At 41.8% G+C, this 23112-nt stretch overlaps 3 protein-coding genes across 4 annotated transcripts in view; 2 read left to right on the top strand and 1 right to left on the bottom strand.

The window, feature by feature from the left end:
* Positions 1-5211, bottom strand: part of KPNA5 (karyopherin subunit alpha 5) — a 31952-nt gene extending 26741 nt beyond the window's left edge. Inside the window, exons 1-2 of the mRNA XM_030556172.1 lie at positions 5129-5211; positions 2866-2999 (exon numbers count right to left, since the gene is read on the bottom strand). Coding sequence (XP_030412032.1) covers positions 2866-2999; positions 5129-5132 — 138 coding nt within the window. The 5' untranslated portion in view covers positions 5133-5211. The remainder of the gene's footprint in view (positions 1-2865; positions 3000-5128) is intronic.
* A 373-nt stretch (positions 5212-5584) lies between these two features.
* On the top strand, positions 5585-19807 carry ZUP1 (zinc finger containing ubiquitin peptidase 1). 2 transcript variants are annotated; one of them, XM_030556174.1, is made up of 9 exons: positions 5585-5886; positions 8461-8571; positions 9861-9970; positions 11502-11670; positions 13655-13843; positions 14537-14705; positions 16737-16888; positions 17265-17485; positions 19718-19807. In XM_030556174.1, exons 1-9 carry the CDS (start codon positions 5595-5597, stop codon positions 19763-19765), a joined length of 1461 nt encoding a protein of 486 aa, XP_030412034.1. In that variant the 5' UTR covers positions 5585-5594; the 3' UTR covers positions 19766-19807. The 2 variants fall into 2 exon arrangements, with proteins under 2 accessions (XP_030412034.1, XP_030412033.1); XM_030556173.1 differs by having other exon boundaries at positions 9858-9970.
* A 1058-nt stretch (positions 19808-20865) lies between these two features.
* On the top strand, positions 20866-22532 carry DHRS1 (dehydrogenase/reductase 1). The gene has a single exon (XM_030556175.1). It carries the CDS (start codon positions 20961-20963, stop codon positions 21951-21953), a length of 993 nt encoding a protein of 330 aa, XP_030412035.1. The 5' UTR covers positions 20866-20960; the 3' UTR covers positions 21954-22532.
* Positions 22533-23112: the final 580 nt, after the last annotated feature.

Genomic DNA, 23112 nt, shown 5'->3' with positions numbered 1-23112 from the left:
TTAAATGCATCCAGCTTTTGCGTATCTTTCTTGGTAAGTTGCCATATTTCACTGCTGTATGTTTTGATGGCGATAGCAACTACTTCGTACAGGACCAGTTGTGTCTTGATAGAGACGTTTGAGTCTTCCAAATGCAGTGTTTGCCTTCCCGATTCTTATTTTCTCAGAACTAGTACCATCTTGGCTGATGGTACTTCCAAGATACGTAAAATTGTTCACCTTCTATAGATTCTCTCCTTCAATTTTGATTTCTGTTCTCCCTATAGTCCCCATTAACATGGCTTTACATTTCTTTGTATCGTATCTCAAACTTATCTACTCAAATTACTTCTTTTACTTGCTTTGTGCAATTTTGTAGTCCGATGGCATCTTCACTGATAAGACCCAGGTTGTCAGCAAAGTCTAGATCAAATAGCCTTGAATTTTTCATTTTAGGCCACATGAATCACTGTTACATTGTTTTAATCCATAGTCGACAACTAGCATAAACAAAAAAGGCAACAGGACACATCCCTGCCTTGCATGTGTCTTGATGCTGAATGGCTTACTCGATCTATTTTCCATTAATGCAACATTTTGACTTGGCATAAAATACCTTCATAAATGATAATTAATTTTGTTGGAAATCCATATCGTTCCACAATTTTCCACATTGTTTCTCTGTTTACACCACCAAATGTCTTTTGAAAGTCCACAAATTGATTGCAAGATTGCCTTGGAATTGGATTATTGAGAACATAATTGATCTCAGGGTGAAAATAGCATCTGTGCATGATCTCCCTTGTCTAAATCCAGATTGCTGTTCACTTTGTATGGTATTCATATTTCCTTTAATTCTGTTCAGGAGGACTGCTGTTAATACACTTCTGTCTGTCACAGGAAAAGTAACTCCCCTCCAGTTTGAATAATTATTTAGATCACATTTCTTTGTTAACTTGATTATGATGCCGAGGGTCCATTCTTACAACACTTCCTCCTATATCCATGTTTTGTTGCACAACAAACAGAAGACTGATTCTACATCTTCGCCTCCATATTTAAGCATTTCAGAATGAATGCTGTCCAAACCAGGCGCCTTGTTGTTTTTCAGCTTCTACAATGCTTTTTTTTCCCCCTTTTTTTTACTTCTTTGATTTGTACCTCAGATACATCTATATCTAGGTCTAATGGTTTATCATTGTTAAATTGGTTCTGGTTGGTTTAGCACATCTTTGAAGTGTTCCACCCATCTATTTTCTTGTTCCTCCTGTGTTTTCAAAATTTCTCCTCGTTTCTCTTTCACTGGGACACTTCTTGAAACAGTTAACAGGATATGGATCAAAATTCAAATCATGTAGATTGTTCTTGTATCGTTTATTTCTCACACTTCTTCAGCTTCACTAGCTTTACTTTCTATCCAATTTTGCTTATCTTTTTGCATTGTTTCTTTACTGCTTTGTTTTCTTCTTTTGTCTATAATTTTCCATGTTTTTTCTGAGATTCACTGTTCTCTATTGCTTCCTCTCTACCAATTATCTTTTCAGCTACTTCTAGCATAGCTGTTTTGAAAAGATCTCAGTATTTTTCCACTTCGTTTTCTTCAAGATCTTTAAGGGCCTCAAACCTATTCTTGACCTCTATCTGGTACTCTTTGTATCCTGCAATCTCGTAGTTTCTGTGTATGGAATAATCCGAGTCTGTGTTTTTTCTTTTTAAACACTTTAAACTTCAATCTGATGTTTGCTTTCAGCAAATAGTGATTTCTCCAAATATCTGCTCCTCTGAATACTCTTTTGTTTAACACTGATGTTTTCCATCTCTGACCAACACTGATATAGTTGATCTCATTTTACGTACGGCCATCTGGTGAAATCCATGGTCTTTTTGTGCATATTTTTATGTTGGAAGAAAGAATTGCAGATGCTAAGATTGATTTCAGCACAAAATTCAAGAAGTCTTGTGCTATTGTCTGTCGTTGTTCCAGTTGTATGCAGGCCAATGACTGTTTCCCAACCTCTTCTTTCATTTCAGACCCGGGCATTAAAATATCCCATAACCAGGACAAGATTGTGGTTTGGTACTTTTCTCATTTTCAATTTGTTCAATTTCGTATGGAAACTCTCTTTGTCCTCTTCATCTGCATTGTTTGTTGGAGCATACGCCCGGACTATGGTGCACTTAATGTGCCGAGAGTGGAATCTAGCTGCCAGTAGCTTATCTGATATTGGCTGCCAATTCATAAGTAATTATGTAGTGCTATTCATGATGACTGCTACACCCCTCTCATGCTTAGTTCCACCTGAATATATTGCTTTTTCTCCAGATGTTATCATACCTTGCTCTTTCCATCTAACTTCACAAAGTCCTAGGATGTCAATTTTATATCTACCCATTTCTTTGATTACCTATGCTAATTTTCCTGCACTATTTTGAGTTTGTACATTCCAGGTAGATATGGATGTACTCTTTTTGGCCGTTACATATTAGATAAATTACTTTTTAATTACAAAGTAATTGACTAAAATTAATATGTTATTTTAATGCAGTTCACTACCATAATATACAATATTTACCATCATCACCTCAATATACCTAGAGCAATATATTAGTCTCCTGTATCTATTTATATATTGGAGATAAATCTACCTCAACTGTAATATTTATGCTTTAGTAGACTGCTCCTAATTTTTTTTACATGTAAACAAAATTTTTTCTACTGTCTTTACTTTCTTCTAGAAACTAGAACTTCAGTATGTATCCGTAAACAGCTACAGTTACCGAAAAAATCAGTCTGTTTATGTGAACATTATGTAAAACTAAATCTTTATGAATGGAAAGCTCTCACTTGAAAACCATGTTTATTACATTTTATGGTTAGAAACCTACTTGTTCTTCTCTTTTTTGTTTCCGAAGCTGGATTCCATCCTCTTCTCTCCGTCTGCGCATTTCTTGAGGATTCAGTGCATTGTTCTTGTAACTTTTCATTCTATAATTATCTTTTCCTGGGCTTGCCATCATGTCTATAACAAACAAACAATGGGATTTTTACTCCAGTGGCCAGGATCCAGGCAGTGTGAGTGCCACTGAAAAATCAGCTCACGTGCCGCCTTTGGCATGCATGCCATAGGTTGCCTATCCCTGGCCTAGCCCATTTTGAATACTGCTAAAATACCAAAAAGTGAGAATATAGTGACTTGACTTAGCTATATTTTGTAAACTCTAGCTTAGATTATTGCAGTGCATTCTATCCAAGATTAACCGTGAAGGGCACTTCAGCTACTGCAAAATGAAGCTGCCAGCCTTATGAGGAAGGTGAGCTGCAAAAAGCAAATTACACTGTGAACCAACTGCAAGTCACTTTCAACATGAAATCTGAAGTGCTGATTATTGCCTATCATTTCCTAAACAGGCATGGGAGATAGCTGGTTATATCTGAGAGAGAGATGCAAACTATACATCAAAGTGAGGGCATTTTTAAGGTGAAAAGTGACTTAAAATTACAAATTGATGTTTACTATCAGTTAATGTCTAAACATACTAATTGTATTGTTTACAAGTTTATTTTTCTTAAATGCCCACCACACAAACAACCTTGGATCCAAGTATCCACCTGGGTCCTTTCCTTGCATCACTAACAACAGTCCTGCAGAGACCAAATTAAGATGTCAGTGATATCTGTTCTAACCCATTGCCTTCAATAGTTTTAAACTAGTAACATAGTTAAAATTTCTACTGATGCGCAAAAAAAAAAATTAAATCCCACCCTCATCTCTTAGCAGCAACCACTCTGCCAAGTTGAAAGGGATTGATATTTGTTATTGAAATAAACAACACTGAATACACGTAAGGAGGTCTGCTGAGTAAGGTGGTACCTTTTCCACACAATTAAAAAGTTCATCTGAAAAGTGACTAACCACCCAAAGGTGATGCTCAAGGCACCACAATAAGCACTCATATGTGGAATTCTTTCCCACCAACAATAAAGCCCAAGTTTCCCAAGAAATGGTGTAAAAACCTCTTTGCCCAGGCTTTTGCTAATTAACATATTCAGGCCATTTTCTGCTGAAGGCTGTTCATTTTGTAACCTCATTCCTCCAGCGACCTGGCTGTTTTGTCTATCTGTTGCATCCTGACACCTAGATAATAAACTCTCTGAGACACAAAGTGGGTGAGACAATAGCTTTTATTAGACATCTGTGGGTGAAAGAGACAAGCTTTCTCCCTACACTGCACTGAGCTCTTCTTCAGCTCAGTGCAGCGTGAATGCTTCTACCTTTCAATGACAGAAGTTGGCCCAATAAAAGATATCACCTCATCCACCTTGACTCTCCAATATTCTGGATCCAACGCAGCTATAACAACCCTGCATATATCTTTGACACAGACACTATCCTCTTTGCAGTTTGGCAGAATGACAGGTCCCGGCAGAATGACACCCAGAACGGGGTTCCTAGGCATACTGTTATACCCTGATTTCCCCACCTCAGTCCTGTAAAAATAGTGGTGTTACATGGGTTTGGCTCGAGATATTTCTGAAATACAGCTTCTAATCCAACCCATATGAAGTCCACCCAAAATCTCTGGTGAGGGCAAGTGCCTCTAGAAAGCAGACAGCAAAGAGCCGGTGTAACTAAAATAAAAAGGGGCCGTGATGTTACTTTCCAAACATTCCGGAACCGAAGCCCATAGCTGACCTGGGATGGGACCATCCGAACGCAGGTGGGGCGGGCGAAGGGACCACGCTCAAGGGCAGGGCCGGTTCTCTGGTGCCGGCCACAAGAAACCAGCGGCTACGGACAATGCGGGGCTCCCCGCGCTGCCCAGCCCCCTCCCGGGCTCGCTGCGCCAGCTCCGCGGGGAGTCTCCCGGGTCGCTCTCCTGGCACCTGCCCGGACACCCAACCGCTGGGGACTCCCGGGGACGCCGGCTCTTGCTCCGCTGAGCGCCCTCGGCGGGCAAAGAAGGGCGAGAGTCCCGAGCGAGCGCGACGCTGCCGCTCCCAGCGCCGGGCGCTACACGGGAGACGACAGGAAGGGCCCGATCCGCAGCCGCAAGCCCAGGGAAGGTGACAGGCGCCACCGAGCTCCGCTGTTGGCCCCCAGAGGCCCGGCCGGGCCGGGAGCACCCCGCTCCCCTATTGCCCTCTCACCCATCGATGCGGCGGTGGCTCCCGCTGCCTCAGAAGGGTCCGCTGCGCTTCGCCGGAGCGCAAAACGGCGCCCGCGCAGGTTCGCAATTCAAAATGGCGGCCTCAGCCCCACCGCCGTCCCTCTTTCCCAGCAGGCCTTGCGCACCAAGCTTGAGTCAGTGAAGAGCCGGCGTTGCCTAAAAAGACTACAAGTCCCATCATGCACCGAGAAGAGAAGAGAGCAGGGGCCCGTTGTGAGGGGCGGGCCTAGGTAGCAGACGGGAGAAAAAAAACAACTTGACCCCTTCAAACCGGAAGTTCTCGGGACCAGGGATAGAGCGATGGTTCTAGTGAGGTCATGACGTGAGGCGGCTGAACGACTCCTACAGCGCATGCGCTGCGCTTTTGAAGCAGAAATGGAACCTGCGGGTGAAGAGGGGAAGCGGTGATCAGCGGCCGCTGTCCCGGTCCCTGGCCTGCGCGCGCCATGCTGCTGTGCGAGCTGTGCGGCCAGGCGCTGCGCACGGAGCCGGAGATGAGGCGCCACCTGCTGCGCGCGCACCTGGAGTGCGAGTCCCGCTGCCCGCTCTGCTCCTTCTCCGCGCCCGGCTACGACGAGCTGCGCGCTCACGTGGACAGCGCGCACCCCGAGCCGGGCCCCGCCCCCACTGGCGGCCCGCCCCAGTGTCCCTTCTGCGGGGAGACCGGCTCCTCGGGCCGCCAGGTGGAGGCGCACGTGAGGTCCCGGCATGGCCACCTCCTGGACCCGCCGGCCCCGGGTGAGTGCGGGCGGGTCCCCTGTTCTGCTGGGTCTCTTCTCAGGCAGCCTGTGGGGCTCCGTGTCCCGAGTAGATCTGCTCCTAGCCCGGCTCCGCACGCCCCAGCACGGGTATGGACAGCCGGTGAGGCAGAGAGACCCATGCACCCCAGCCCTCCTGTACACACGGCTCGCTACGCGCCCGAGCCGTGCCGCCCACGTGGCTATCTAGCAGAGTAGTGCCCCGCTGCCAGAGCCTTGCCCTGCGGCTTGGGGCAAGTGTGAATGTTGCCTGCCTTACCGTGCCAGGTGTAGCTACATGTAGCCTACACACCGCCCCAAGTGTAGACAAGCTCTTAGCAGTTAATCAGCTCACGCAAGACAGGCTCCCCTGCCCGGTACTCCTGCATCTGCTTAACTATGGCTGAAGGCACCATGATGCCTAAAGCTAAGCATGGGCATGACTGTTTGAGGGCTGGCTATGGATGATGTGTATGTATCCGAATACTAAGTACAACACTTACTGGGGTTATGGTACTACTTAGCCATCAAGCTATTCCTGCACACTTAATGCTTGAGATGAAAAAGGCATTCAGCTTGAGGAAGAGAGCTGGGAAAGCTATAGGAGTGGATGCAGTGTCCTGCATGAGCCTGGGAGAGAGAAGGGACAAAGGTGAAGACAGTGAGCATCCAGGAACCCTAGTCTTAATTTTAGTATAGTCAAAATGCTATGCTGTAGTTAAAAGTTGAAATGGAGTTCTATTCTGAACACCAATATTCAGTTTCTTGTAGCTTCAAATATGTTTAGTCCTGGCATCTCAGCCAGGAATGATTCTTCTAAGTGTTTGGAGTGACTGCAGTACATTATTGTCTTCAGTTTTAGAAAGCTGTCCTAAGGAACAGTGATACATTTATCTGTTATAAAGTAACATTTTACGTATATTCCAATGTCCAGTCAACAGCTCCAACTCTGTATATCTCAATCTGATGTTTGAGAGTACAGTGAGCAGTGGGAGCTGTAAGCGTTTCAAGGTCTTATGTAGCCAGTTCTTTCATGGCTTCAGGATTTGCCATATAATCAATCCCTTGATGTAGATATGAGCTTCAGAATTTAGCTTTCATTTTTGTCTTTTTTTTTCTAAGTTATTTTTAGCCCTTATAGGAGCAAAGGTTGTCTTGAAAAATGAACCGAGTGTGTCCCATCAATCTTAGTGTCTTTCTCACACTTGAAGATGACTCTTTAAATATCAACATTAACTATTAAATTCCAGCAGAAACATTCTTCTAATGTGCGTATCTCACAGTTCCGAACTGTATTCCATGCTTCCACAATAGCCCCTTCTAAACTATCTAAACCTGCAGCTTCACTCCTGACAAATTCTACAGTAGTTGTATACCATTACTACAAAAATTTGTGGCATTGGAAAAAAAATGAAAACATGACAACATTATATGCTAGAATTTAATAAAAATAAGATGGGGGAGGCACTACTATGCTGATTTGTGTATAAGATGAGTACATCTTCCATTAATTTTAGATACAGACACACACACTTAAAAGAAGCCCTTGTAGAATTTTAAAGTGCTGTGTACCTTTGTTGCTGAATGTAGGTCCATGGAGCATAAAAGGCCTTGTCTCTAACAGTTGTCTCTAACAGTTATGAATTTTTACTCATGGTGAGCATCACTCATCACTCATCGCCATTTTCCTGTAAAAACAGTGCTCCATTTATTAATTCTCATATACATTGAGTATGTCCCAAGAAAGATAATTGAGAAAGGAAAGTGAATTTTTGTCACTCTGTAAAACTATTTTTGCTTTTAACAACACATTAAAATAAAAAAAAAGTGATTAAAAGTTATAAGAAAAGTTAAAGATTCATCACAGTATCCTGTATATGTAAATGAAATAAGCAATTCCCCATTCCAGTCTTCTGGTCCTCCAAGGAGATCTTTAGCAAAAACAGTAGGCAATCATAATATTTTTTATATTTCTAAGCTTAAAAAAATAAGCAGGAAAAATCTCTTTTGGGTGGTGATAGGTAAAACTTCCCACCTCTTTTATACATAATAAAGCAGAAAAATTACCAACTGATTTGTTTTTCCTTTGCATGTTGGTTTCACAACTGTAGGGCTGGACACTTGTTCTTTTGGAAACATGGGTTTTTCCCTTGACAGCAGACATTTCTTTCTTTTGCCTTTGAATGGATGTTTCAAGCTAAACATTCTCTCTCTGAAATGAAGAATTGGTAACAAATTCTGATCATTAAGTTAAATGGGGCAGGATATTATTCTTGATGAACAGTTATTTGATAGAAAAAAAGAGAATCCTTCCACCAACAGACTTGTCATAGCTTAAATGGGAAGAGTTTAATTTTCTTAACATACAAATTATATATAAATCCATTTTAAGTATAATTACTCTGTACAGTTCATTGGGTTATCTAGTAGGAAATTATTTTGTTGTCAATACAAAATTAATCACTGTTGTCAGCTTGAATATCCCTCTCAGAATATGGTGTATACTGTCAACTATTTTTTTTTCATATGAAATACCAAAGAATAGCATTGTTCATCAGTTCTTCTTTAAATACAGGAAATGGACAACAGCTATATGAATGTCCAATGTGTGATCTTGTCTGTGCAAACTGTCAGATTCTCCAGGAACATGTGGACTTGCACTTAGAAGAGCACCGCTTTTCAGAAGGTACATGAAAACTTGGTATTGTACTTCATTTATATTTATTTATGGGTACCCAAGCAAATCAAGAAAAAGATAGTTTGAACTTCTCAAGCATTTGTCTAAGTTTGTACAAGAAAAATTTTTACTTTATTAGGCAGATGCCACTCTCAACGCTGAACTTAAGGTTACACTAAACTTTAGTCAATAAGTGAGAGATAAAATCCTGTAATTCCCTTTTACAGGTCACTTTCACAAACTACACTTACTGCAAACCATCACAATTTATTTTTTTATGGAACCACTAAACAGATGTAGTGTACATATTAGGCAAAATTAAAGCATTTATTATGAGACCCTTAAAAAAACTAGCCTTGTTTACCTCATGTTTTTTCCAACTCCCTAGAACATATCAGTCCAAATACACACACTCTAAATTTCACATACATAGGTTTCCTATGGTAAAGTCACAGTTCTTTTCTGCCAAGAGTAGGAGCTGGTGCTGACTGACCAGTTACTTCTGTCCTCTTATATGGGCCTCTCTGGTTCCCTAGCTCTGTAGCTTTCTAACAGATTCCCATTCAGTCCCTGACACCAGGTTTCTTGTTTCTCGCTTTCAGTCCATGCCACCCAACCTGTCATGGATCTGATAAAGTTTGTCTGTGGGAGTCCTGGTCTTTTGGAACTAGTAAAGTCCAACAGACTGGGGCTCCTCTCTAGCAAACTAAAAGAGAATTTTTTTCAGACATAGAAGATGCCTTCTTGGTAGCATTTACAAGTGCTGCTTGTCAGGTAACAGTGCCCGTAATCCTCCATAGCATCAGATCACACCTACACCAATTCTGTTTAAAGTTTTTTGTTAATAACTTAGGAAAATAGGGGAATTCTTCCCAAAAAGAGTTATCCTACAGTTAAGTTCACTCAAATGTATTTCCTGTCAATGCAATCACTAAAAAACAAGGAAACACTAGTTAACTTCCAGACAAATTCAGTTCACATGCTTTATCATCCAGACATAACCCAAATCCACAGATGCCTTAGCTTCACAAGAGTCCCTTACAGTTCACTATATAGCTGTCCAGGGCATACCTACTCAGTTCCTCAAAAATGAACTCTACACACAGCCTAATGTCTGCTTTAATTCTTTTGTTGTCAGTATACAGAAAGCAAACATTTTAATCTTAGCATTCACTATTTAATCCTCTACCCAGCTATGTCTATGCAAGCACATTGCTATAGGTAAATATATATATATATTTATGTCAACCTATTGAAACGTGCATGCATCTTCTCTTCTTTTAATATGATACCAGTAGATATAAATGCAGGTGGATGTTTAAGTGATTTGGTACTGGCTCAGCAGCTCCAGAATGAAGAAGACAGACAGCAAGGATTAGAAGAAAGAGAAGAATTCCAAAAACTGCAGGTACTGTACATTTTTTCCATGGCATCCAAACGGTACCACTGAAAAATTTTGCAACCACAAACTGAGTATCTTGGAGTTGTGTTTTGTGCATTCTCACTTTAGCATCTCCACATAACTCTTTATTTGTATCTTGCTGTTGTATCTTGCTGTTTTTCACATTTTTTGCCTGGTAATTTCCTATGACACAATTTGCTAGCAATTCAGTAATAACAAACTGAACAGCTGTAATAGAAACTTAGATTATTTTTGTTTTGATAACTTCATATTATAATTCAGATTAATTTGAGTAAGGTGAAACTTGGAGCCCTTCTCCATGACTGATAAAATAGTCTTGCTTTTCATAGTTATGTATCTCTGTGATAAATATTGTGCAGGCAGAGCTGAACCTGAAATGATTAAATTTGGTAGTATCCCAGATGTGATGTACTATAGGCGCAGTGCATTTTGTACCATATAAAGAGAAAGTCATGCTTTTCTTATCTATAGCGTAAGAATAAATTCTAATACATGACTAGCAATATAATAAAAAGCAGTCAAGCTCTGGCTTAGAGTGGGATAAACATAGCTACCATGTATCTAACTCAAAAAACTCTAGTCAAGCAGCTCTATCAGCAGGTCATACTTCATTGCTACAGTCATTACCACATCACCGTTAACATATTTTTGACCAATGAAATTTGAGTATATAAGAAGAAAAAAGCTCAACTGTTTTGATTGGCTGAGTGACCTTTGTCAGAATCTCACTACAAATGAATAAGCTGGGGAAAATGCTTCTGTTAGGAAGTCTCTAAGTCATGATGAGATTCAGAGTTGCCTTTGTGGAAAGGTAATGTGGTCTTGGAGAAATGGGCAGTTCGGGAGTCAGGAGGTACTAGGTTCTAATTTTGGCTTTGCCTCTGACATGATGTGTAGCCTTTGGGGCAGGTCATTTCACTTTTGTCTCATTTTCCCCAACTGTGAAATGTGAATCATTTCCCAAGGATATTTTGAAAATTAATTAGTTAAATATCTATACAGTGCTTTGATCATGCAAAGCACTAGATACATGTTAAGTATTATTATTATTTAATTTTATTTATTTGCATTAAGTGGCTATGTCATGTCTCTGTATAGTAGCTGTCACATAATGAAGTATGAATGTAAAATTAACTCCTCTGAGAATGGAAGTTTGAGAGGTCCAAATTCAGTAAAAGCTCATAACAATGGTAGGCTTTATGAATTTAAATCAGCATAAAAATTTCAGTAATAATGTTCTTGTGTTGCAATTTATTTTTGTATGCTAGAGTCCAATAATACTCAAACGCTTACTTAGAAAGGTGCTTTCTGGCAGACTGGTGTTATCAGTTCAAGCTTGACATAGCTGCAGTAGAGCACAAAATGCCACATGGCAGAATTAGTTCCATGTTAAGTGCATTTCCAAATCATTGTAAATTTGTTCAGAACAATACCTGTTAATTGCATTCTTTTTTATTCACAATGATAATCAGCAGGAAGAAGCCCATTAAAATTATTCATATTTTGTGCTCAACAGAGACAATATGGATTGGATAGTGCTGGAGGCTACAAGCAGCAGTCACTAAAGAATATGGAAAGGGAAGTAGCTAGGGGAAGGATGCAGCCTTCTGAATATCATAAGAGAAAAGCTGACATGATGGAATCTTTGGCTTTTGGAGTAGATGATGGGAAAACAAAGACCTCGGGTCAGTATTTAACCTGTGTTGTTGGAGGAGCATGGATCCTTTCATCTTTTCGGCTCAGATTGATAGAGACCAAAAGTTGTGGTGATGGCATTGCTATGACTGCAGCTATGCCTAATATGCTCTTGTTGTTACTCATGTAGTTGGTCTTCTCATTCTGCCTAGTTACTACTATGTAGCTCACCTCAGTTTCTGTACCATGTATTTAGTTAGACCGGTGGTTCTAAACCTATTTACCATTGTGGGCTGCATCTAATACTACCTACATAGCCCTGAGGATGTCACGTGGGTCACAGTTCTATGCTGATTGGGCCGCAGGTCGAGAACCTGAGCTAGATAGAGAAAGATTCAGTCTTAATTCAGAGCTGTTGGATATCCCTAGATATTTGTACTAGCTATTAATTAGGTAAAGCCCAGCACATTCCTGACTTGTTTGTTCCCATCTTTCTGCGATCGATGGCCCTAAAAATTTGGAATCTAGCTATCTGGTCTGTCCATTTGGCCCTCTGCGTGCTTGTCTGGATTACGCATGATCTAATAGGGTTTCCCCTACATTTTCATGTCTTTTTTTTGAGGTTGAGTCATTTACATTTCTGTTTATGTTTAGCAGGGTCTCAGCTAATTCCATAAGGTTCTTTATTTAACCTTCCATCACCAATAACGTTCACTTTCTCCTGAAGACAGTGTAGTGCTTGCTCAGTGGCATGGTTACAGTATGTACCAATGATAGCGAAAAGACAGCAACATGGTACCAGAATGGCTTATTTTATACTCAGCTGTATTTTTTTCCTTAACACTTCCTTGCATTTTATACCTCTGAAAGTTTATCCTACTGGCAACTTTTGTTTTCTAGCAGTGATTCTTTTGGTGACAACTTCAACTCTCCTAATTGGAGGGTCCAGGAAAAGATTCTTCAGTGGTAGATGTTTACTTAGTACCTAATGCAGTTAGCATTTAATATGCTAAAGTTTAGATCCTAAACTACGTTCAGTATGTTAAGTGTACTAAAAATTACCAGTGCCTTTTAAAAAGGCATTGAAAATCCATTCATTTTATTTACCTGCCAAAACCAGAGTTCAAGGTTTTGTTACCTCAGCTATAGTTAGCAACTAGTGCTTACAGAAACTTCAATTTAGGCCTTGATAGTTAAAATTTAGCTTTTAATTCCACCTGTATTAATTGGAATTAACAACTTTAGTCTTAAAAATTTGAGACCTTAAAGATGAACTGCAATGCTTTTTAAACTTTAAGGGGTAATGTTTGTGGCAGAACAACAAATGAGGCACTTAAATGAATGCAAAGCTACTTCCAAGAAAAGTATTGTTATGCAGCAAGGAAAGACTTGGCACACCACAATGAGTGACTTTTCTAATTTTTGAACATTTGAATTCTATGCCATTGTTTTCTTGAACATTACTTTGGGGGATGTTGCTTGGTGAGTAATTGTTCAAGGACTGCCTTAAAAAAATGAGGGTCTGGAAGAAGTGAGGGAGGATTACCGATAGTATCCATAAGGATGTTCATGGTTGAAAGGGATAACATAATGGGGATAGAGTGTTAGCATTGTCTGTTGGAATTACTTGTCACGTAATTAGTGGTAGTTAGTCACATCTCTTGTATCATTTCTGTAGTTCACAATTTACCAATTATACATATGCTGTTATATTTTCATGCAATGATGCTATATTGATCTTAGAAAAGGCACTTGATGTGGCTGCAACAGAAAAGCTCAGCCAGATTTTTAAAATATATCAGAAGTATGTTGATTCATCAAGTTAGATGGGTGGGAGAGAAATGAAATGGCCAGATTGTCTGTCTGTACATGACCTAAGTTCATGATTTAACTGACTGCTATATGCTCATTCATCAGTTCTGACCTGTACTGTCTTTTTGATTTCTCAACCTGCTCCTAGATAAAGAGAACCTGCCCCTACAGAATATTAACTTGTGCATTGTGTAGGCTTAATATTTATATCCTATCTTTTAGGAGTCATTGAAGCACTTTGCAGGTACTATCAAAATGAAATCAAAGATGTAAGACGCGTATGGCTTTCTACAGGAGTGGATCACTTCCACTCATCTTTGGGAGACAAAGGTTGGGGTTGTGGCTACAGGAACTTTCAAATGCTGCTTTCTTCGTTATTGAGCAACAGCATGTATAACGACTGTTTGAGAGGTATGTACAGTGAGTTACCATTTTGAATGTTAACTTCTGCATACAACATTCTGATTAATTAGAAATCAGGGAGTGTAAACTTTTTGCTATACTTAATAGGTTAGTGATATCTATGAAATACTTTCTTTATCGTTAGCAGATATTCTACAAATTTTCAGGAACAAATTTGAGACAAGAAGACTGAATACTGAAGGAGACACAACTGAAATTAATATTTTAGAGTAAAGAGCTAAAAAGAGAAATGTATTTTGTAACACATTAAGGCTTTTTTATTATCTATCATTTCTGTTTTTATAAATGAAACACTGATTAAGACTATGGCCTGGTCTACACTGGGCGGGGGGGGGATCAATCTAAGTTACGCAGCTTCAGCTACGTGAATAAGGTAGCTGAAGTTGACAGACTTAGATCTACTTACCACAGCGTCTTCACTATGGTGAGTTGACTGCTGCCACTCCCCCGTTGACTCTGCCTGCGCCTCTCGCCAAGCTGGAGTACAGGAGTTGACGGGAGAGCGCTCGAGGATCAATTTATCGCGTCTAGACTAGACATGGTAAATCAATCCCCACTGGATCTATCGCTGCCTGCTGATCCGTCCGGTAGTGAAGTCATACCCTTAGTTGCATTTTTTGCAATAAGAGACTGCTTCAGTTTATGAGATCAGCAAGATTAATATTGCTTTTTTTGTTTCAGATATTACTTTAATTCCTTGTATTCCAAAAATTCAGTCCATGATTGAAGATGCTTGGAAAGAAGGTTTTGATCCTCAAGGAGCATCTCACTTCAACAATAGATTACATGGTACCAAGGCATGGATAGGAGCATGTGAAATTTATTCTCTGTTAACCAGTCTCAGATTAAAGTACGTGAAGATTTTCAATAATGTCTTAAAAATAAGGGATGTTTTCAGTTCCAAACTAAACATATTGAGCAGTAACACGATAGTACACTGTATTGCTTGTCTAATTTTATAATTACAGAGCTAATAATTGACCACACTTCTGTCTGTTCTCTTCACATCACATCAGCTTTGAAGGTGGTGGAGATGCCAAAATCCTTAGCCTATACATGTGCTGTGTTTTATATATCTGCACACTCAAACCAATTTAGGCCATTGGTTTCTTATTTTAAATTCCTTTCCATGAGAGTGAGAACCAGGCACTCTGCTTTTGGAGCTGTATAACTTATGCAACTTCATTGGCTTTAAACTTGACTGGTCTTTAAATGCACATAAGACTGAAGTTTAGTGTAGACTACAGAGTTAGGGTGACATAAGGCAACTTACGTTGACCTAATTATGTCAGCGTACACACTACAGCCTTGTTCCCGCCGATGTAAATGCCCTACTACACCGACTTCATAACCCCACCTCCACAAGAGGTATAGCCCTTATGTTGGTGTAGTTAGGGCTACACAGTGTCCCTGTAGACACTGTGTTCCTTTAAAGTGGCTTTTGGGGCTCACAGCTGTAGCTGTGAAATTGACAAGAATGTCAATTTCAGGCTGGTAGGCGCCATGCTGTGAAATTGAGCCAGTGGAGGGCTTACAGTTTGTCAATTTCACAGCTACAGCTGTGAGCCAGGCTGCCCTGCACTGAGAGCCAAAGCTCTCTGCAAAGCTCCCAGGTGGAAACCAGCTGTCCAGGCTCAGAGCCCTGTGGAGCAGAGACAATAACAACATGAAATTGATGAGAATGTCAATCTTACAGCTGTGAAATTGAGCCCAGTACTAAGCTCACAGCTGGGAGCTATCACCCTTAGGTGCATGGAGGTTCCAGGTGTGAGCCCTTTGCGGCTGTCAGTGCCCCAATTCAATTGGTGCAAGTGCTCCTGGTGAGGATACGCTTCACCAGCAAAAGGAGTGTAGTATGGACACCAACAGCCAATTGAATTACTGAGGTGGCTGTAGGAAGACCTAAGTTAAATTGACCTAATTTTGTGGTATAGAGAAGTCCTTAGTTAAAGCACCACACAATTTGTGAATCTGCATAGAACTGCAGGCAGTTATTCAGCTTAGAATTTAGGGGATGTCTTCACTATGGCACTAAATGGGCACCACTATCAATGCAGCGGCATCGATTTAGCAGTCTGGTGAAGACACAATAAGTTGATGGGAGAGTGCTCTCCCATCAATGCAATTAATCTACCTCAATGAGAGAGGGAAGCTATGTCGACGGGAGAGCTTCTCCCGCTAACATAATGCGGTGCATTAAGTCTATGTGAGATGGCTTAAGGGTGTGCGGTTTTTTAATACCCCCGAGCAACATAACTTACATCGACATAAGTGGCAGGATAGACAAGGCCTTAGTAAAATTCCATACTGCCTATGCATAAAACTCACTTTAAGTAAAGCTTCACATTTATTAAAACTTTCACAGCCACTTCCTAATGGAAGTCTAGTCTTATGAAAAAAGTTTTAAGTGCAGTTATTGATTTGCGTGTGTCTCAATTTACTACTCAAACTTAAAATATGATGTACTCCTGCCACTTTGGATAACTCAAGGTGAAGGTGAAAGGATTTTCATAAACTCCCCAAATTTGTGCTGAGACTAAGAATAGAACATTTGTAACTGAAGGGATTTTTTTTTCAGAGTTTTGGGCAATAGAAATCACATTGCTTCTCAAGTATAGCTTTTGCTCTAGTTTAAAAAAAAAAATTTAAGCATAATATGAAGGTATCTGGCTGAACTGTCATCAGGCCATTCCAGACCAGCAGGGTTTGTGGTCTGTTTCTGGTTCCACGCAATTATGAAACTACTGCTAGTACTATTTGTGTAAAGGCAGTGATAAGTGTATCTGACATTACAGAATAAAGACTAGACACTACAAACCATTCAAAGAAAAAACCTGGACTTACTATAATACTCTGAGTTTTCATCTTAAATCTCCTGTAGGTGTCAAATCATTGACTTTCACAAGCCAACTGGCCCCTTGGGTACACACCCTCGTTTATTTGAATGGGTTTTGAGCTACTATTCTTCAAACAGAGAAGGTGGTACAAAGGTTGTGTGTACCCCCAAACCACCTATCTACATGCAGCACCAAGGTTAGCATAATCTGTACTAGTTTCTTGATCTCTTGTATAGAATTTTATTATATTTGTATAACATGGTATTATTTCAAATGACATTTCATATTCTCTGCCTCCTTCATCCCTGTATGCAGGAAGTTTCCCAATTTATTTCCTGTTATCTTATTTGTTATAAGTAAGAGAAATATATAAAATAAAATTCCCATCAGATTAAAATTGTTAGTCAACTCAAGGCCAGATTTGGGGTTTGAACTGGTTGAAATAAACTTTTCATTGGCAAATAGCTTGTTAAATAAAATGTTATCATTTTTTACTTGTAGCAATAAAGGGATAAAAGACGTCCTAGTATCTTATGCGAGTTTTTACTGTCATTATTTTGTTTTGAAATTAGGGCATAGCCGTACTATTGTTGGAATAGAAGAGAGGAAGAATAGAACATTATGTTTACTAATATTTGACCCAGGATGTCCATCCCAAGAAATGCAGAAACTGTTAAAACAAAGCAATGATGATACCAGTCTCAAACTACTTCGGAAATTTGTGGGTAGTTTAAAAGATAAACAGTACCAAATAGTGGCTGTAGATGGCAAGCTCTCACCAGAGGAGAAAGTTGTAAGTATTCCAGAAAAGTTTCTATACACAGAAACATAATAGAATTAATCTTTTGTCTTAACCACTCTGGATATATACATTTGATAATCTGGATGTGTTGTGATCTTTTTTTCATATTTCTCCACCTCACACTCCAGCAAAACACCCCAAAACAAAATGCCCATCTGTTTATTCTTCAGATAAAAGTAAGATCTTTAAAACACAATAATACACATTCTTATACTCATGTGGTTCAAGTTCTTGTAATTCTAATTAAAGAAATATTCATGACCAAAATATATATACTAATTCTACTATTCTTAAAAACAGTTTCCTACATCAGTTTTGTGAAGCTTGCAACTTTGTGTATGTACATAATATTTTACATGTATACAGCATTTTCTCGAAAAGAATACTGAGCTCTTCTCAGAAACAAAGAATACCATACCCAACTGAAACTGTAAAGAGAATTTAATTAGATCTTGTTTACACTAAGATTAAGGCTGTAGCAATATGTTGTTGTTTTATATGTAAATCAGTGGGGGATGAGAGAGACACATCACCAGCCTGTTTCACGCTGGTATTGGCTGAGAGCAGAGAAATATAGTCTTATGTCACCTAAGTTCACTTCCTGGTTCTGGAGGGGAGTGTACTCAGTGGTTAGACTAGACTGTTTTCCCCCTGTATCTCCTGTCTGTCCCTTTCCCCCTCCCCCTCTGTTGCTCTTCACCCTTTAAGTCCTACCATTCCCCTGCCCCTCTGATTTCCAGTCAGGTTGTTTTCTCCTCCTTCAGTACAAATCATAGAAGATTAGGGTTGGGAGAGACCTCAGGAGGTCATCTAGATCTAGTCCAACCCCCTGCTCAAAGCAGGACCAATCCCCAACTAGATCAACTCAGCCCAGGCTTTGTCAAGCCAGGCTTTAAAAACCTCTAAGGATGGAGATTTCACCACCTCCCTAGGTAACCCATTCCACTGCTTTACCATCCTCCTAGTGAAATAGTTTTTCCTAATATCCAACCTAGACCTCCCCCACTGCAACTTGAGACCATTGCTCCTCCTTCTGTCATTTGCCACCACTGAGAACAGCCTAGCTCCATCCTCTTTGGAACCCCCCTTCAGGTAGTTGAAGGTTGCTTTCAAATTCCCCTTCACCTTTCTCTTCTGTGGACTAAATAAGCTCAGTTCCCTCAGGGTCTCCTCATAAATCATGCGCCCCAGCCCCCTAATCATTTTTGTTGCCCTCTGCTGGACTCTCCCCAATTTGTCCACATCCTTGGGGGTGGGGGGGGGACACAAAACTGGATGCAGTACTCCACATGTTGCCTCACCAGTGCCGAATAGAGGGGAACAATCACTTCCCTCGATGTGCTGGCAGTGCTCCTAGTAATGCAGCCCAGTATGCCGTTAGCCTTCTTGGCAACAAGGGCACACTGCTGACTCATATTCAGCTTTTCGTCCACTGTAATCCCCAGGTTCTTTTCTGCAGAACTGCCACTTAGCCAGTTGGTCCCCAGCCTGTAGCAGTGCCTGGGATTCTTCCATCCTAAGTGCAGAACTCTGCACTTGAGCATTTTGAACCTTATCAGATTTCTTTTGGCCCAATCCTCCAATTTGTTTAGGTCACTCTGGACCCTTTCCCTACCCTCCAGCATATCTACCTCTCCCCCTAGCTTAGTCTCATCCATGAACTTGCTGAGGGTGCAATCCATCCCATCATCCAGACCATTAGTGATGCAGTGCTCCATGGATTAGAACTCTAATAGGCCTCTGCTGAGCACATCCAAACAAATTTTTCAGTGGCTTATAACTTGGCCAAATTTGGGGTGAACTTTTTGGGCAATCACCCTTAACAAAAGGCACTTCTTTGACACCAGGTGCCCCCCTCCACATGGAGGTGCTAGAGCTTCTCAACAAAATGGTTATATGAATTTTTTAGTATAGGCAAAATAACTACTTCCCTAATCTCATTCTTTCAGTTGAAATTTAAACCCTCAGCCTAAGGTAGACACCCAGCATGGACAAACTTCAGCGTGAATGTCTAAAAGTTTGGTAAAGTTATAAGCAACTGCAAGCAAGGTTTATAATGGAAAGAAATAGGTAACCTTAACTCAGGTTAAAGTTATTTAATACATATAATTTTTTTAAACTAATTTATAATACTGTTTTGAAATTACTTAATGCTCAGAATTACATAAGGTAAATGTTAAGTGTATTTTTTGTTCTCTGAATGCATCTAATTTTCTTTTTAAGGTTCGCTGCCAGGCTTCTCAACTGTTCACAGCAGAGAGGATTCCTTAAAGGGTGGCCTATTTACTACTTTTCTCTGGAACTCCGTGGATGTGAAACTTTAAATGCATTTAGACAGCTTTTCAATCATCTTATTTATAATGTGTTAATATTTTTCAGCATTTTTAATTATACCTTGCCAAAAAAATAAGTTTGTCCTGTTAATTTTTTAGTAACTATTTATAGGCTTCATGGTTGTGTACTCTATACCCTGCAGGGATATAAGGTTGGGCCTTATGTTAGCCATGTAGCATAATAAAGTGGGGAATCTGGTCAATTTACTGGAGTATGGAAGAGTATAGTGACTTGCTCCTGAGTGGCAATAGTACCACAAGGTTTTAACTGTAATGTGTTACAGCTGTATGGCTTACCAAGGCTCTTATTTACTCTTCCACCAGTTTTTATTAGTATCTATTCTAATAACCACCCTTTCTGTATAGGAGCAACTCTATAGGGCTAGTGTATCTGTGTAATTGATAACTGCCTTAACAATTGCAACGTTCTTGTTCTCCTATATCTATGATGTTGTCTTTGAGATGAGAAATTGTGTCACAGGGTGATGGTCATGCACTATATACCTGGAGCTGCTGCTTCTATTTCCTCTACAGCTTTTCACATGAATCAGTGTTGCAGAAAAAAAAATGTCAAAGGTGGAGCTCAGAAGCTGTAGTAAAATAGTAGAGGATTAACTCAAATCTGTCATTCCTTTCAAAGTGTTGGATGCGTTCCAGTGCTGCCTGTAGAGCCTTTCCTAATGCGGGGGTTTCACGGTCTGAGTATTCACTCGTGGTGTGACGGCGCAGCTAGGGTGGGGCCGGGGGTGGGGGGGTGGTGCTCCTGCAAGGAGCTCTGGGTGGCTGGACTTTGACTCGGAGCCTTCTTGTCCCATCCCCGTGCGGCCAGGGAAGGGGGATAGCGGAGGCCTGATCCCAGCAGCCCCCAGCCGTGCTCCGGCGCCAGGGGGAACGGGCCTGGCCTGAGCCAAGCGGTGTCTCCAGCGCAGGGGCCGCTCCCCTTGTGTCAGCGGGGCAGGTCGGCGTTTAGCTGTAGGCGAGGGAGGCTTGTCTGAGCTGGAAACTTCCGGCGCGTCCCTGGCTGCATCGCGGGGGAGGCGGGATTAAAAACCGGGCTGCAGCGGCCGCACTCTCCCTGCTTTGCGGTGCAGCAGCGCCGACTCCGGGCAGCGCCCTCCCGCGCCAGCGGCGGCATGTCCAGTGGCGGGCGGCTCGCGGGCCAGGTGTGCCTGGTGACCGGCGCCTCGCGGGGCCTAGGGAAGGGCATCGCGCTGCAGCTGTCGGAGGCGGGCGCCACCGTGTACATCACGGCCAGGCACCGGGAACAGCTGCTCCGGGCGGCGGAGGAGGTGTCGGCCCGGGGCGGGCGCTGCGTGCCCGTGGTGTGCGACTCGTCGCGGGAGGAGGAGGTGGCAGCGCTGTTCGAGCGGCTGCAGCAGGCGGAGGGCGGGCGGCTGGACGTGCTGGTGGCCAACGCCTTCTCCGGGGTGGATGCCATCGGCGCTCAGCGGGGGCTGCCCTTCTGGGAGAGCCCGGCCGCCCTCTGGGACCTGATCAACAATGCAGGCCTGCGGGGCCACTACTTCTGCGCCCGTTACGCTGCCCGCCTCATGGTGCCGGCCGGGCACGGCCTCATCGTCTTCATCTCCTCGCCCGGCGGTCTGCGCTACATGTTCAACGTGCCCTATGGTGTGGGCAAGGCCGCCTGTGACCGCCTGGCTGCCGACTGTGCCGTCGAGCTGCGCCCCTACAGCGTGGCCTGCGTGACACTGTGGCCCGGCCTTGTCCGCACTGAGGCGGTGCTGAAGGAAGCCGAGGGCTCAGGCTCAGGCTCGTGGGATGAGGTGCTGCAGAAGATGATTGGCAATTCGGAGAGCCCCGAAGTGAGCGGCAAGTGCGTGGTGGGCCTGGCGTCCGATCCCGCCATCATGTGCCTCAGCGGCAAGGTGCTGCTCACCCCAGACCTCGCCCGCCGCTACCGCTTCCGTGATGTGGATGGGAAACCCGTCTACAACTACGTATCGGTGCGCAATATTCTCATGATGCTGATGCCAGGGCTGACCTGCCTCTTCCGCCTCATCCCAGAGTGCGTCAGCATACCCAAATGGGCTCTCACACTTTACTCCAGCAAATTCAGTGTCTATCCACCCCTGCAACCAGCCCTCAAACCTGGAAAAAATGTTTGATAAATTCATAATAAAAAATGTGCCCATGATGGTTTTTAATTTTCTGTTTCTTCATTGCTTTCTGAAAATGTGTCTTGGGGTTGAAACTTTCCCCCTGGTGCCCAGCGAGTCTTCAAAAATCCTCAAAGCTGGCTTTCCCCAGAGCTTATTCCTTTTTGGTGAGGGACACTCCCTGATTTGGATATTCATTATAAGGTGGGTGTTTATAATCTCTCCCTCTGGGGATGAAGGGTTTGGCTGAGTGTTTCAGTGAGCCTTTGAAATTGTCTTTGAAGTTTTGCAATAATTCCTGCCTTCGTTTGCCCCTCAAGGCCAAAGAGCAGCTATTCATGCTAGTTCCCCATAATGTAAAGACTACAGAACTTTTATTTAGTGTACAACCACTTATCCATTTCCTGCAAAATTTTAAATTCAGATTTAATCCTTTGCTGTGTAAGAGTTTCTCATTAGAATGCTTTGGATACCCATAGATTTTGGAACAAATATATCAGCTGTAACCCACGTTGTTCCAGGATATCTTGATTTATCAGAGAAGTTCTTACAGTACATAATAAAACGGATTATGTCCTGCTTTCAGTATAATTGTCTGATTGACCTTTTTACTGCCCCACAGTCCCAACGTTAGGCCCTGATGCATCTTCCAGGTGTAGGCTGTTATGATAAAAGGAAATGTCATTCATAAACATTGTAAAATTAGACGAGAATTTCTGGGAAAAGCACTTTACTGTAAAATTTATTCTGGTGATGCTACGACCTGATATCTGAGTTTGAGATTGCAGTTTTACTCAGAAAAATTACTGGAAAAAATAGTATTGTGGGAGTTTTATTTGTGTCTCAATTTTTTTTTCATATACTCAGTTTACAGATAAAGTTCTGCTTTATGTTTTAATAACTGCTACCACTGTAAACTCAGTCTGAGACTTAAGTACTAAACTGTATTTATTAGCGTTCAAGTGGAATGAAGTTTCTTCAAATCAAATTATGATCTCCCACACCCCTGTGTAATCTTCTGTTATCAGTGGGATTGCATAAATGTGACTGACTGGAACTTTGGTAACAATTTTCCTGGGTGGCCATGGCTTGCAATGGGGTGAAGTGGAGATATTGTTTGAAATCCTGCTTCAGAAAGGGGAAAAGAGAGAAAAGAAAGGGAGGATGG

This window comes from Gopherus evgoodei, chromosome 3 (genome assembly GCF_007399415.2).
Source record: "Gopherus evgoodei ecotype Sinaloan lineage chromosome 3, rGopEvg1_v1.p, whole genome shotgun sequence".
In the NCBI taxonomy this organism is placed as follows: Eukaryota; Metazoa; Chordata; order Testudines; family Testudinidae; genus Gopherus; species Gopherus evgoodei.
The sequence above is the reverse complement of the archived record's forward strand: the minus strand, read 5'-3'. Positions and strand labels throughout refer to the sequence as shown.

What these genes read in the sequence shown, in the direction of transcription:
- ZUP1 (XM_030556173.1), top strand. Translation starts at nt 5,595, where the DNA reads ATGCTGCTGTGCGAGCTGTGCGGCCAGGCGCTGCGCACGGAGCCGGAG. An exon ending in AGAGCACCGCTTTTCAGAAG is followed by an intron (nt 8,572 to 9,857) that starts GTACATGAAAAC and finishes ATATGATACCAG; the next exon opens with TAGATATAAATGCAGGTGGA. An exon ending in TATCTACATGCAGCACCAAG is followed by an intron (nt 16,889 to 17,264) that starts GTTAGCATAATC and finishes TTTTGAAATTAG; the next exon opens with GGCATAGCCGTACTATTGTT.
- DHRS1 (XM_030556175.1), top strand. Translation starts at nt 20,961, where the DNA reads ATGTCCAGTGGCGGGCGGCTCGCGGGCCAGGTGTGCCTGGTGACCGGC.